At 43.5% G+C, this 15,422-nt stretch overlaps 1 protein-coding gene across 5 annotated transcripts in view; it reads right to left on the reverse strand.

The window, feature by feature from the left end:
• The window catches only part of BACE2 (beta-secretase 2), a 114,930-nt gene extending 99,716 nt beyond the window's left edge, over window positions 1–15,214 (reverse strand). For 3 of the 5 annotated variants that reach the window (XM_074969711.1, XM_074969729.1, XM_074969720.1), the window contains exon 1: window positions 14,769–15,211. In XM_074969711.1, the coding sequence (XP_074825812.1) occupies window positions 14,769–15,053 (285 nt within the window). In that variant the 5' untranslated portion in view covers window positions 15,054–15,211. Of the gene's footprint in view, window positions 1–14,768 lie in introns of all 5 variants that reach the window. The other 2 variants (XM_074969706.1, XM_074969736.1) reach the window with 2 other exon arrangements.
• Between the last annotated feature and the right edge of the window lie 208 nt (window positions 15,215–15,422).

Genomic DNA, 15,422 nt, shown 5'->3' on the forward strand with positions numbered 1-15,422 from the left:
CCAAACGTGAACAGCTCAGCACCAATATCCCCCCCCCCCCCCCGTGTGGCTAACTGGGGGGGGGGGGGGGGGGAATTTCTTTTCAGCCACAGGCAACTAGCCCAGTAGGAACAGCCACCTCTGAATGTCCCCTCAATTAAATTCCCCTATTTCAACCAGGTTACCACGAATGATATCACTCTCCTGAGGATAACACAGAGATAAAGAACCGATGTTGCTTGAATGCCAGCAAACACCGGGACCATACGCTGCCAGGCTTTGTCATGCATGGATACCAGATTACTTGCTACTAGCATGGCATGGTAAAGCGTCCCACCATGGAGGATGGAATAAGGCTGTTCTCCCCAGAAACCTTCTACAAAGGCTTTTAGAGTACCTCCAGGAGAGCTTCATGGAGATGTCCCTGGAGGATTTCTGCTCCATCCCCAGACACGTTAACAGACTTTTCCAGTAGCTATACTGGCTATGAATGCATCCCAAGTCCTCAGGGCTACTTAATCATTAATAAAAAACCACTTGCTTTTATAACATGTATTATATTTAAAAAGGTACACTCACCAGAGGTCCCTTCTCCGGCTTTGTTGGGTTGGGAGGGTATTTCAGTCAGGGTGATAAAAAGATCCTGGCTGTCAGGGAGAACGGTGTGCTGTGTGCTCTCCTCAAGCTCGTCCTCCTCCTCATCTTCCCCATCTGAAAAATCCTCAGGCATGACGGAGAGTACCCCACCATCAGAGTCCACGGACAGGGCTGGGGTAGTGGTGGTGGCCCCCCCTAGAATTGCATGCAGCTCAGCGTAGAAGTGGCATTTCTGGGGCTCTGTCCCAGAGCATCCGTTTGATTCTTTGGTTTTCTGGTACGTTTGTCTGAGCTCCTTAAGTTTCACTCAGCACTGTGTTGCGTCCCTGCTGTAGCCTCTGTCCCTCATGGCCTCGGAGATTTTTTGAAATGTTTTGGCCTTTCATCTTTTGGAACGTAGTTCTGATAGCACGGATTCGACTCCCCATACAGCGATCAGATCCAGTACCTCCCGTTCGGTCCATGCTGGAGCTCTTTTGCGATTCTATGACTGCATGGTCACCTGTGTTGATGAGCTTGCCTGGCCAAAAGGGAAATGAGATTCAAAAAGTTCCTGGGGCTTTTTCTGTGTACCTGGCGAGTACATCTGAGCGCAGAGTGCTGTCCAGAAGGGTCACAATGGTGCACTGTGGGATAGCTCCCGGAGGCCAATACCTTCGAATTGCATCCACACTAACCCTAATTCAAAATGGCGATGTTGATGTCAGTGCTAATCCCCTCATTGGGGAGGAGTACAGAAAATCGGTTTTCAGAGCCCTTTATGTCGAAAAAATGGCTTCGTTGTGTGGACGGGTGCAGGGTTAATTCGATTTAACGCTGCTAAATCCAACAAACTCATAGTGTAGACCAGGCCTAACTAGGGGAATTGCAATTCCTGAGACAGTCTCAGGAATAGCCTGTATCAATAATTCTATGTTTTAATTTTGGTCTTTTCCGAATTGACAGTAAGAGAAACAGTTGGGAAGAGCTGGCCTACCACTTCTCATTTCACTGAACTGAGTATTTTTGGTAATTTTTAAAATAAAATTACTTGGGGATCAACAGTTTAAAATTATCCCTTTTAACTCAACACTAGAGTCACTAGAAATTACCAGAAACTCACAGCCTTAAATTAGGCCCTGTCTACATTCGCAAACTTTGTAGCCATAGTTCAGTGTAGTGCCCTCAGTGATCGCAGTGGGAGAAGGTATAGGGTATGTTAGAACATAGATATTCAGGCCTACCTGTAAAGCAGGGATTTCCCTAGACCCCTTCGGGGTACATCCCCCCTGAATTTCCCCCAACACTCCCTCCTCCCCAGTTACATGCAGTGTTGCCAATTTAGTCATTGGTTGGAAGTGTGAATTGAAATTGAAACATTAATACACACTTTAAAAGCATATACAGTATATGATAAAATACTTGTACCTGAGAAAGCAGAATAGGTTTGAAAAGTATGAACAAAGGCTAGCTTCCTCATACAGCTGTTATTTATGACAATGTCGGCACATTTGTTTTGGATACCTAATAGTTTCAAATTATTTATTTATAAGCAAGGTCTGAATGTGCTCTCCCCTGACAGCTGGTGATGAGCCAGGGATGGGTGGAAAGGCTTCAGGACCAGACTGTATTTACATGAACACACCTACTCTGCCTAGGTATCCGGCAGACAGAGCTGTGTTACCCAAGTGATCAATTTTGGCTGGTGTTGGGTTACAAATCACTTAAGTATTAAATGTGGGGGTTATGAAATGTTGTTATCCTTATTGTAGGAGTAAAGAGCAGCAGAACTGTACTTAGCCTGCCTGAATGAGGGGGTCTCCCTCAGCGCATAATTTGTGCAAGGGCTTGCCAGGGTTGAGCCCCAGCACCTCTAGGCTGGACAGTTCATAGCCCTGGGACCTCTGGGCTTGTCACATCAGTTATGAAAGTAACAAACTTGCTTGAGCCCTGGCACCTTTTCGTTACAAATTAAGCCCTGGTCACCCTCAACTGAACTGCACTCCCTAAGCAAGAGGTTTGGATGCCAAATCCTACTGAAAAGAGAGAGAGAGAGGGTGGGGCACAGGTGTTTTGCTTGGTGGTGTGGGCTCTGCATAAGAGTCACAGGCACTATTTGACCAGCCCCTCTCTTCTGTTTAGAGAGAGAGCTGATTAGGCTTCGTAAGTGACCACTAGAGCTGAAATCACTGATAGTCAGATTTAAGTGCTTAGACCTGCTGTGGGACAGTGTTTCTGTGGAAGAGATGGCCCAGCCTGCATGAGCAGCAAGATTCCTGTCCTGTCCCATCCCCCCGCACCCCGAGAGCTGGGTGGAACCTCGAGACACTGACTCGCAGAGGTCACAGTGGCAGGTTGCAGCAGAAGGTGACAGTGCAGGGCCACTGGGGACGGAGCGGTAGAGTGAACGGTGGCACGACAGACAACAACGGTCAGAGCATTGGACTATGTTAGATTTGTGACTGGGATACTTATATAAATACATTTCCTAGTAGGCCAAGATTTTTAAAATGCATTATTTGCCAAGGTCATTATCTCAAGAGGTCATTATCTTGGGGATTTCTGTACTAAACTTTTTTATTGCAATTATTTTTATGTAAGAACGGCCATATGGTGTCAGACCAATGCTCCATCTATCCCAGTATCCTGTCTTCCGACAGTGACTATTCCAGGTGCTTCAGAGGAAATGAACAGAACAGGGAATCATCGAGTGATCCCTCCCCTGTTGTCCACTCCCAGCTTCTGGCGAATAGAGGCTAGGGACACTCAGAGCATGGTGTTGCATCCCTGCCCATCCTGGCTAATAGCAATTGATGGACCTAACCTCTATGAACCTATCTAGTTCTTTTTTGAACCCTGTTATAATTTTGGCCTTCACAACATCCCTGGCAAAAAGCTCCATGGGTGATTGTGCATTGTGTGAAGAAATACTTCCTTTTGTTTGTTTTAAACTTACTGCCTAGTAATTGCATTTGGTGACCCCTGGTTCTTGTGTTAAGTGAAGGGATAAATGACACTTCCTTATTCATTTTCCCCACACCAGTCAAGATTTTATAAGCCTCTATCATATCCCCTCTTACTCGTCTCTTTTCCAAGCTGAAAAGTCCTAGCCTTTTTAATCTCTCCTCGTATGGAATCTGTTCCATACCCCTAATCATTTTTGTTGCCCTCCTCTGTACCCTTTCCAATCCCAATATATCTTTCTGAGATGTGGTGACCAGAACTATATGCAGTATTTAAGATGTGGGCATATCATGGATTTATATTGTAAAAGTGGAGGAGCTTGGTCTGCCAGATTGATCAGCTAAGCCAATACTGACAACCTATATGAAAAGGCTGCAAAACACCATGCCTCTGGACTGCATCAACATGCAGAAAGCCCTATAAGCCAGTCACTCTCAAAGCCAATTTTAGAAGAAGAACTTAATGAGGCTGTTAAGAATGCTGGAGACACAACTCAGTTTGTGTGACTCAACATGACTGTGGCATCATACTTTCTATTTAAGTAAGAGATACCATACACTACAAACTGGAGGCCAATGTTAAGTGCATTGTCACTTGTTAATCCGGAAGTGGACTCTCGTTTTGAACAAGACTGGCAAATGCTCGCTATCTTTCTGAAAAAGCTCAGCTGACTCTAGAAGCATGCGGTGCAACAGCTGAAAAAGTGAAGAACTCTCTCACCATATTCAAAATATGTGCATACATGGCTGATGAAGCACCAATGCAAATAGGCGTCAAGTATTAAGTCATTGCATATGTTATCTTGATGTCCGTGATAGGCTAGTAGATGCATTCTAGATGTTCAGGTTATAGAAGACACATCAGCTGCATTGTGACATCTAAGAAGAGTTAAATGCTTGTAAATTGAACCCCAAACAATGGCTGCTTGTGCATTTAATGGAGTTACAAACTTCTCTGGAAGACATAGTGGAGTGCAAGCTTTGCTCAGAGAAAAGTGGAACCCTAATCTCTCCTATTCACACTACAGAGGCCATCTACTCCAGCTAGCGATAGTACAAGTACAAGCTGCAGAAACTTAAAAAGACATTAAAAAGCCACACATTTAATGGCTTTCTACTTTTTTTTCCCCCCAGCAAGAGTCCAAAAGGACTGAACGTCTTGGAAACAAATAGAAGATACACTGGGATTGAAGTTCAAATTAGTCCAACCTGGGAAAACATGCACTATCTCATGAGCGATTCCTGGCTGTGGTCTTAAAATTACTGCAACCGTTAATACTGGCTTGGGAAAGTATCCACCAAGATAGGACAGATCTAAGTAGTGAGGCTGGTGGACTTCTTTTGTTACTAAGTTCAGAGAAGACTATCACGAGTCTCTCTTGTATGTCTATTGTTGAAACCACTTGGGTCGTTAAACACGGTCATCCAGGCATCTGCTACAACAGTAGTAGATCTTTGTCCAGCAATAGACGCTACCCTTGGATCAGAGATATCCATTGAAAATGTACTGGACTGAAATCCTGGCTTCTTCCAGAAGTTGACTAATGAAGGTATTTATATTGACTCTTTAAGTGAAGAGGACAAGAAGTGCTTGTTAAGCCAGCTGAAAACAATACATCGACTTGATTCTTACAAATCTACAGTAGCGATTTCTGGATTCTACTCAACCTCCACGTAGCTTTTACAGACGCCTGTCTTATAAAACACCTACAGCTGAGTGGAGCGAGGCACTACCAGCAAGAGGGCTGGTATGCAATCAGAACAGAATAGAGAATTTGAACACAGAGTGGAATAGCATACGATGAACGAATGAAAATTTAACTTCAACTTCTTCTCATCACTAGTAGTTCAACCCAACTGAAGAGTGCAAAATTACAAGAAACCAAGACAGATGTAGATGTAGTGCTTTGTATCAGGATTGAGTAGCCAACTTTAATTTTTGTGGTGATTTTAAAACATGAGTTAAATCTAATAAAATGGTCATTAAACATTTTTCAGTTTCAACTATGGTGCCATACAAACCACCTTTGCCCTCACAGTCTCAACCCTCGTCGGCCCTCATCCCACCCTGAATAATCCAACCCCTCTCCCCCGCATTTCAATTCCTGGGGAAAACACTGCTGTAAAGGCCTATACTTTAAGAACTTAGGTGTATTTTTATCACTTAGCTAGTTATGGAGGTATAAAACAAAGAATCAAAAAATCACAAGTCCACCTGCGTATGGGCCTTCTCACTAGGATAGTCTGAGGCCTTGTTCTTAGGCTAAGGCCTTTGGCTCATCCTCACATGCCAAACCAGTCACATTGAAATAAGGTGGTGCTGGGCTCTTAGGAAGACAATCCTGTCCTGATAGTGCCCATCACCACCAGCTAAAGAAATAGATCTTAAGATGGTTAAAGAAAATGTAGTTTGATAGCATTTTGTCTGGCAAGAAATCACTTATCAATGCTTGTGGTTGTGAAACCCTCATTTCTGTACTGTTTTATCTTTATGGCCCCCACTTTTCTGTTGTTAATCTGTCTGGTTCTCTAATAGTTTCTGTCTGCTGTAGAATTAATTTTGCTAGGTGTAAGTTAATTAGGGTAGTGGGATATAATTGGTTAGAGAATTATGTTACAATGTGTTAGGATTGGTTAGTTAAATTTCAGTAAAATGATTGGTTAAGGTATAGCTGAGAATATTACTATATAAACTGGGGTCAAACAGGAAGTGGAAGGGGAAATTGGAATCATGCTTGCTAAGGGTGGGGGCAGGAATGGAGAACAGGGACACAGGCAGGGCTCTCTGGCGTCAGAGCTGGGAAGGGTACACGGGGTAAATGCTCTGAGGTGCCAGAACTGGAAAGGGGGGGGGGGGGGGAAACAACACTTGGGAACACACTATTGGCATATAGGGATAAGCCCAACTGGTGTGAAGGGCTTCGGAATATGCTTGCTTGGAAACTAACCCCAATAAACATCGCATTGTCTGCACTTCAGACTTCTGGTCTTTTGCTGCTTGCTGTCTGTGTGACAAGAACCAGAGAAGTGGGAGGGTTGAGGGAAAGCCCTCTAACATGGTAGAGAGCAATGAATTAGATAACTCAGTGATAATAAAAAATAAAATAATCTAACAACATAAAAGCCTGAGCCCTTGCTACACTCTCCACCTGTTTTTTTTTTGAGGTGTAATCATAAATGCCATTGTAGCTTTGGCAGCCACTTTTTGAGCCTACACAACTTACCTATTTTAAGCCCATGGGACTGTTCAAGAGAGTAAAGCAGGGATCGGCAACCTTTGGCCCACAGCTGCCAGGGTAAGCCACCTGGCAGGCCAGGCTCGTTTGTTTACCTGCTGAGTCCAGAGGTTTGGCCAATCGCAGCTCCCACTGGCCACGATTCGCCGCTCCAGGCCAATGGGGGCAGCGGGAAGCAGCGCGGGCCAAGGGATGTGCTGGCCCACACTCCAACCCCCTCCTGCACCCTGAACCCCTCATTTCTAGTCCCACCCCCAAGTCCACACCCCCAGCCGGAGCCCTCACCCTCTCCCACACCCCAAGCTCCTGCCCCAGCCCAGTGAATGTGAGTGAGGGTGGGGGAGAGTGAGAAATGGAGCGAGGGGGGAAAATGGAGTGAGTGGGAAGCATGGCCTTGGAGAAGGGCCAGGGGTATTCAGTTTTGTGTGATTAGAAAGTTGGCAACACTATCTCACAATTTCATTGCAAGCCTTGTGATATTTGATGTTTGCTTAAAGCTCCAGCTCCCAGATCAATGCTGTTTGATTTTCAGCTTTCATTTAAATAAAAAACAAACAAGATTTCTAGCCCTCAGGCTTGTAGAGAAAAATTTTGTACATGTGACTTGAGTAACAGCTCAAACACACACACACACACACTTTAAAACCAATATCTGCTTTGAATGCTTGGCTTTGGCAATACTGCGAGCTACTCAGCCCAATTCTAGATCCCTTGCTCCCTAGTAACCTCTCCAGAAATCAGTGGGAGCTTTGTGTAAGGGATGCAGTACCAATCCCACTTTGTGCTGATCTGTAATTATTTACAATGTCCAAACTTACATGTATGTTCTGTTACCAGTTTGGTAACTTATAAGAAACTAAATTACTTAGGATAAAACTGTCCTTTTTTTGTTTTTTTTTTTTTTAAAAAAAAAAGGGAAGTCTGATAGTCCATATCATAATGAACAAAAGTGATGTCAAGTAGTTTAGCCCCAAATATGGGTTCATTTGTGTATTATTAAAAAGGGAAGAAGGTTACTAAATATGATTGTAATATGATTATCTTTTTAGTTTAAACAAATCAGTGTCAACTTCATTGTTTTATATGTGATTTAAACTTTTTTGAACATATACAAGCCATCTATAACAGCAGTTTGTGCTAACGCATGAAAGAGAGAGACAGCTGGTTACGTTCTGTTTTACTGGCAGTTTAATTGCAGTAGTCAAACTGAATTAAGTACAGACTTAGAAGGAAAGTAACAATTTTTAAAAGTCTAATTTATTCTTCATAACTTATTAGAAAACATAGGTAAGTGTAATCATCTTGACAGTACCCCTTTAAAACAGAGCCTTTTAATTATGACACATTAATTGTATTTGATGCACTATAATTTTTTTCAGTTAATAGGAAATTTTTCATCCAACTTTTTAAAGTTACCTTTTGTGGAAATCCCCTCTCTCCCATGCACAATTTCTTCATAATGTAAGTGGGGCGTTTGTGTACCGTATGAACATGGAACCTTCCTAGATCATCTTGTTAAACTAGAAGCCAAAAATCTGCATCTCAGGAGGAAAGCTACAGAGCAGGAAGAACAGTTTGTTCCCCAATACATGGTTTATTTTTCCAGAAAATAAGACGCCAATAAGAAAAGAAGAAAAAAAAATAAAAAAAGGGAGGAGAAGCAGGTCAAGGCAAAAAAGAAAGAAAGAGGGAAGCAATAATGGGGGAGGGGAGAGAAGGAAACAATGACAATCCAAACTGCCTTGGGCAAAGGAAGTTAGACCACTGGACTATTATGTTTTTAGTTCTCTTGAGAGGCTCTCAGAGACCATGGTCCTAGGTGTCATTATAGAATCAAGACACACAGAAAGCGAGTGAGTGAGAGAGCGAGCACGCGCTCTGTCTATGCTGTTATTTTAAAGCTTCTTCCCAGTTTGAAAAGTAAAGACAGTGACATTAAGTCAAACCCACTTTTCTCCTTGAGGTAACTAAACTACTCTGCTTTATGAGAGAGACAAGGTGGGTGAGGTAATATCTTTTATTGGACCAACTTTTGTTGATGAAGAGCTCTGTGTAAGCTCGTCTGTCTCCTCAGTGACCTTAAGATATTACTTCACCTACCTTGTCTCTCTAATATCCTGGGACCAAAATGGCTACACCGCCACTGCATGGTACTTTGCTTTAAAGCAGTTTTTTTTTTTTCTTTCAATTCCTCAGATAGCATTACTCAAATTTGCACACAGAATAGACTATAAAAAGATAATTCCTTTTTTGATTTTAGTAGGGTATATTTTTAAAGTAAAACAGAACCATCTGAAACACATGCTTCTTTACATTACAAAAGCTAAGTCGGAAAAGCAGTGAGAGGTTAGACAAAGTTGTAGAAATGCTGTGTCTGACAGAAAAAACACTTTTCTTCTTAAGATGAATATGATGCTTACAAATTACAGGATGGAACTGCTGAATATTATCTTGTGCTCTTACAAGACCTGAACCCAAACCAAAATCCATGCAGAAAAGGGGCTGGGAGCCATTTCCCTCTCAAATTCACTCTAACTACGAATAAAGTCACACTTCACAGCAATAGAGAAAAGATAAAAAGGAATTTTGACTCCTATTAGCAGATATTGAAATATAGATGTGTTACTGTACTCAGCTTCCTGCTAGAGGAGTACCTCGGCTTGACCATGACCAGCTAACACATTTTCAAATATGACTTTGTGACATTCCCCAGGATGCAATCTGGGCCACTGGACTGCTGTGTCCCCTTGATCCTTGGCCATTCTTATGTTAATCCTACAGCCAGAGAGGTCTTTTACACTGCTTTGGTGGTGAACAGCAACCCCTACAGGCTCTGTTCACTCACAGCCACCAGCATGTAAAAATCACTCTGATGGATACATGAATGCTATGGCCAGCCACCCACAAATTATATACAGGGTGACACCCACATAACTCCAGTCCCCAGCCTTGCCCCTCAGAAATGTGTGTCTTGCACTCTTCAGTAGAGTTCTGGCCAGCACAAGCTCATTAATAGTCCATCATTCCATCAAAGGAAATGATTATGCACCAGCCTTTGTTAACCTGAGTAGAGATTCCCCAAACAAACACACTGGTTTTGATAAAACAATAGAACAAGTTTATTAGCTACAGAAAGATAGATTTTAAGTGATTATAAGTGATAAGGCATAAAAGTCAGAATTGGTTACAAAATAAAAGATAGAACTGTAATCTAATTCTTAAACTTTACCAAGCTAATTAAGATTTGAAGCAAACAGCTCTCTCACCCACCAGATGTTGCAGGCAATTCACAGTCATCAATTCACAGGCTGGATTTCCTTTCAGCCTGGGACCTCCCTCCCCCTGATTCAGTGCCCTTAGATATTCGTTGATGTCATAAGCAGAGAGAAAAGTGGTGGCGAGGAGAGGAGAGGTGGACAGGGCCCTTCTCCTCTCTCCACCTCTCTTATACCCCAACTCTTTGTACTGGAAAAATCCTTGCTGGATCGCAGGGGTAGGCACTTCCACTGCATATGTGCTCTGCAAACCATCCTTCAGAGGAATTGTAAATACTCTGTTTATACCTTCCCTCCTGCTGGTGAATGCCCAATTAAGCAGTTAATAGTTTCTCGGCACCTGTGCTCAGTCTTTTGTGTTGTCCCTGAGGAGCAATTCTCCGCATTTCCCAAAACCATAGCACATTTTAGTAATATTATGCAGTAAAATCTCAGTTTCACATGCAGTGTTGTTACACACATCATAACAGGACAATGATGTTCAGCAGATCATGTGTATTCAAACAATACCTCACAAGGCATACTTTGTAGAAAATATATCATAACCATATAAAAGGGGTGAACATGGGGTACGGGGTGTCACAGACTTGCTTTAACCATAGCAGGTCCAAAGTCTTGTTTAAAATCATGTTAATTTAAATGTATTGGCTAACATGTCTAGACAAGCCCACAGAGTAGAAGATGCTTTCCAGAAAAATACTTCCTATGTGTTGATGCAACATATAGTACTTTTTAATCTACCCTGGCACACAACTTGTCAGGTCCATGACTATTTAAGGTTTTATGTCAAAGGTAGTCTAGCAGGTTCACATAGCATCACCCGTCCCCAGAGGCCATGCTCCTGTGTGTGTATGGTTTTTAAAAAACATTCCTTACTCTGCTGATTCCATCCTAGGTTTTCCTTCCAGTTTTCACCCACTCATTCAAAGCCTAGTTCTATCCCTTATTTCCCTTCCCTACCACCACTGCCCACTGATTTAGCCTGTAATAATCTGCTATACTACCCTAGTTCAACTGGCGTTTACACCATTGGCCTCCCTTTTTCTGTCCTATCCTATCACCACAAGTCTTCAGCCCCTCTTGTCACTCCTCACTGGCAGCAATTACTTTCCCATCACCATACCCGGAACTGAATCCAGAACTGTCAGAATTTATAACCTTTGAAACATCAAGCCACAAATTTTAAGTGCCCAACACATAGTTAAGGTATTTAATACATATTCCTCGGTTTTTTTGTAGTTGGACAGTGACAGAGGGACTGTCTCCAGTTAATCTTACGGAAATTGGAATTCATAGTTTGCAATGAAGACAGTTAGTTCCAATAACCGCTTTATCCTTAATACAACTTTCTAAATGCCAGTTATAGGTCAGATTTTTGCTGACCCTCTGAGCAGAACAAACTGCCATTACAAAAGCTGCTTTCATGCTTCGCATTAATAATTAAACTGAACTGAGTGCATAAAACAGATGTTTGGTCACTAGAATAAAATTCAAGTTCCACCACGGTTTCAGTGGCAACTGATCAAAACTCAGCTGCATCATGCTGACTACTCAGAGGTACATAGTTCCTCCACCCACCCTTTTGCATTAAAGTTACAAGAAAAATATTTGTGTAGTCTCAATATAGGCACAATTTGGGAACACAATGGGATGAGAGGATAACAAGATGGGTGTAATCTGAGGAAAGTGCTACTCTGCAAATGTTAAGAACGATCAAGATAGACTCACGAGAGGAATCTGGGGAAAATGTGGTTTGTTTGTTTGTTTTTTTTAAAGTTAGGCTTCTGTCTCTTGTTTGTTTGTCAAAAACTGTAGGAAGGAGCAAAGTAGACAACGCTTTAGTAAAAATACATGGAAAACAAATAAAACTAGACAATTTTTCATTCCACTTATCAAAGTGCTTATAGCTTCCATTTCGAGGCTTGCAAAAATAATACAATATTGAGTAAAGGCATTTAATCTGTTTCCAGATTATTTAAAGAAATAAAAAATTAGACTAGTGCAGTCAATGCCTTCTTGCCAACTCATATTATAATCTTCAGATTTGGAATAGCAGGCAGCCATAAAGTACACCATTCATCAGAAACAGGACAACTCCATGAAATAAAAGACACATATAATAACATTCCTCAAAACACCATGACATTTTTAGCTTTCAAATAATTCTCAAAGAACGTATGTGCACTTGAATCTACTGGTAATAGAATGAGGGTGGATTGGCAGCTAAATTGCTGTCCTGATATTTTTGGGATACTGTGCTATAAATCATCATCTTTCATAGAGGCTGAAAGAGGACGAGATATACTACCTTTTAGTTGCTTATCAGTTTATACTCTTCACTGTGAGGTACACTTGCATCAGATATATGTTTGCCATTTCAGAGTCAAGCAGAGAAGGAGGTGTGTAAAGCACCTCACTTGTTCAGCTGAAACTTTTTTTTTTTTTAAGTCTTGATCCTGCAAACATTTAAGCATATCCATGACTTTACTTATAATCATCAATGGGATCATGTTTCACTCTGAGAAAATTCAGTTTACAGTGAGTTAAACTTTAAACCCAATTTCAGATGTAAAATGATGACCAAGTTTATTTTAAATTTTACATTACTTGTAATACACTTAACAGTTAAAGTAATATCACTTATGGGTAAGGACTTGGGGCATATAATTGAAATAAGGAACATCTTTCTTAGTAATATTATTCCTGAAGGTCTACATGAATCTCCATAATTTTGTTTTTCTTCTTATTTCAGAACCACTAAAAGTGTATAGGTAAGAGATATTCATATGCTGTTTCTTTATCTTTTTCTACATACAGTTGTGTTGTAGTTTAAGGCACACAGGATCAGATTATTGATATGATCAAGTCTGATATCTTGAATCTCACAGAAGACAGTATTGGACATTCCATAGAGTAGTGGAAGACACACTCCCCCACACCCTGGGCAGCATTCAGTATCGAGGAAAAAATTCTTCTTGAACCCAGGGGCAATCAAGTGAAAGATCTGATGCATCAGATCTAAGTTGCCCCCATAACATGTATTTATCATAAAACTATCCAACTCTGTCTGAATCCATGTACTGCTTTATTACCTACTGTAATACATTTCAATTAGTCAGAATGGCAATTAGGCCAATCCTCTTCTATCAAAGCAGAAAAATTATTATACACAAGCCCAGAGAGGGCTTATTAGCTGAACTTTTCCTTTTTACTAAGTATCTATATGACTGACTAACTTTTCATTATGGTAAGAAGTCAGAATAAAAAATAAAATAAAATAAAAACATTTTCACCTACATAGGGTCCCTTCATTCACTTAAATCTCATTAAAAGAGTGGGAGTACTAAACTTGAGGGGAAGAAAATGACACAAAGCCCCAAGGGCTTTTGGAAGATTAATCCTTCTCAGCTGACAAGTCATCCCCACCAACAGTCCACCAAGGCTTCACATGACACAGATGAAAGAACAACCAAGTTTTCAACACTTTTGAAAGAATTTGTAAGGGGAGGGGGCAAGAAGGAGGAATAATTCCAACCACAGGAAGTGCATTCTTTAACTATTAGCAGTATAGAGGCTACATTTTAAATAAAATGTAAGATGTTTTAAAACTTTGCATTACTGTAGTACTTAATTTAGTAAGAGTGGTTGAGTAATCTCTATGCGGGGGATCAGGAGCGTCTGGCAGTCAGCCTACTCCATCACACCTCAAGGCTGACTTCGAAAATAAGATAAGGTATGTTAAATACAATATTTTTGACTGACAGAGAAACTTGTTTCAAATCAAATTGACATCAAACAGTTTGAAATAAAAAGACCGGCTCTGCAGGATTTCCTTAAAATTACTGTGCCTGAGGACATTTGTTTTTCATGCAAAGTGCCAATGAATGGAAATGCTGCCTTTCAGAAAAGTTGCAAGCGGTATAACTGTACTTAGCACGAGGGCAATACACTATCTTTTCGTTTCTCTGTTTTTCGCCACCTAACAATACTGCAATTAAAAGGCAACAAGGGGGTGGGGAAGTCAATCCAGTCCTTCAACACTTGCCGTCATCGCTCACATGTGTAACAGTCACGTCTAACTCACCAACATGCTGATGATATTTAAGGTCTTCCAATGTTATCAAAAAAAGAAAAGAAAAAAAAAAGAGAAAAAGACGACGAAGCCAGGAATGACTTTTCCTCCTCTCCATAAGCAATCAAAGGGACCTCTCTAGTCCTCCAAACTACATGAGAAGGGTCTCTGGGGTCCCTTCAATAGCGCGTGTATATAAATAGATCGATCTCCTTTTGAATAGTGCTTTTAAACTGAGCTCATGCACAACCCCTTCGGCAAGGGACCTCACCTGTGAGCGGCGGCACCAGTGCCTTTATTAAGGAAGAAGGCCCCCCTTAAAGGAAGGTGCACCGTCCCCTGCACCCGTGGCAGCTCAGCTGAGCCCGGTCTCACTCCCTGGGGAGCTGGAGGAGAACGTTGCTCCGGGGAGGAGGAAACTCAGGAAAACTCCTCCCCGGGGGTAGCTGGCCAGCATGGGAAGAACGGCGACAGGCGTCTAACGCCCCCCGACCTGCCCCCACCCAAGAACCTTTCCTCCTCGACGCGCCCGTGGGGCGCAGCGCCCTGCACGCTGGGGCGGGGGGCAGCCGGCAGGCGCGGGGGTAGCAGGCGGGGCTCCAGCCCCGGTGGGAGGCAAGTCGCTTGCCCCGGGGAGCCCCGCCCGCGCGCGGCGGGGGAGTCTCACCTTCTGCGGCGGGGTCCCGATCAGCATCTCCAGGTAGTAGCCCCGGCCGGAGTCTCCCTGCAGATTCTCCACCATGGCCAAGAAGCTGACGGCGGCCCCGGGCTCCGAGGCTAAGGCCAAGCCGTCCGCCTCGCCGAGGGGGGCCAGGTGGCGGGTGCTCCCGGAGCCGTTCCCCGGGGCGGCCGGCGGAGACACCCGCAGGGGGAAGGAGAAGCGAGGCCGGCCCAGCCCGGCAGCGCCAGCCAGGAGCAGCAGGAGGCAGGGAGCCGCGGGCAACGTCCCCATCCCGGCGGCAGCGGGGCGCTCGGCGGCTCAGGCAGGAGAGAGCAGCCGCCTGGGGCTGCAGCAGCCGGGAAGGTGGTGGAGGAGGAGGAGGAGGGCGGCGGCTCCGGCTTCCCCACGCCCCGGCTTCATCTCGCACCCCGGCGCCTCCTCGCACGCGCCCCACCGCTGCCCCCGCCAGAGCCTGGGGGGCGCTTCGCGCGCAGCGGCGGGACCCAAGAGTTTGGGCTGGGAACAAGCGCCAAGAAACTTCCCCGCCGGGCTCCGGCCAGCGGATGTGACGGGGCCGCCTGGAGGCAGCAGGAAAAAGTTTACCCAGGCCCTTAAAGGGACAAGGAGGAGGAGGGGGGGGGGGCAAACGCCACCCACCCC

The sequence above is a fragment of the Natator depressus genome, chromosome 1, assembly GCF_965152275.1.
Source record: "Natator depressus isolate rNatDep1 chromosome 1, rNatDep2.hap1, whole genome shotgun sequence".
NCBI classification, from domain to species: Eukaryota; Metazoa; Chordata; order Testudines; family Cheloniidae; genus Natator; species Natator depressus.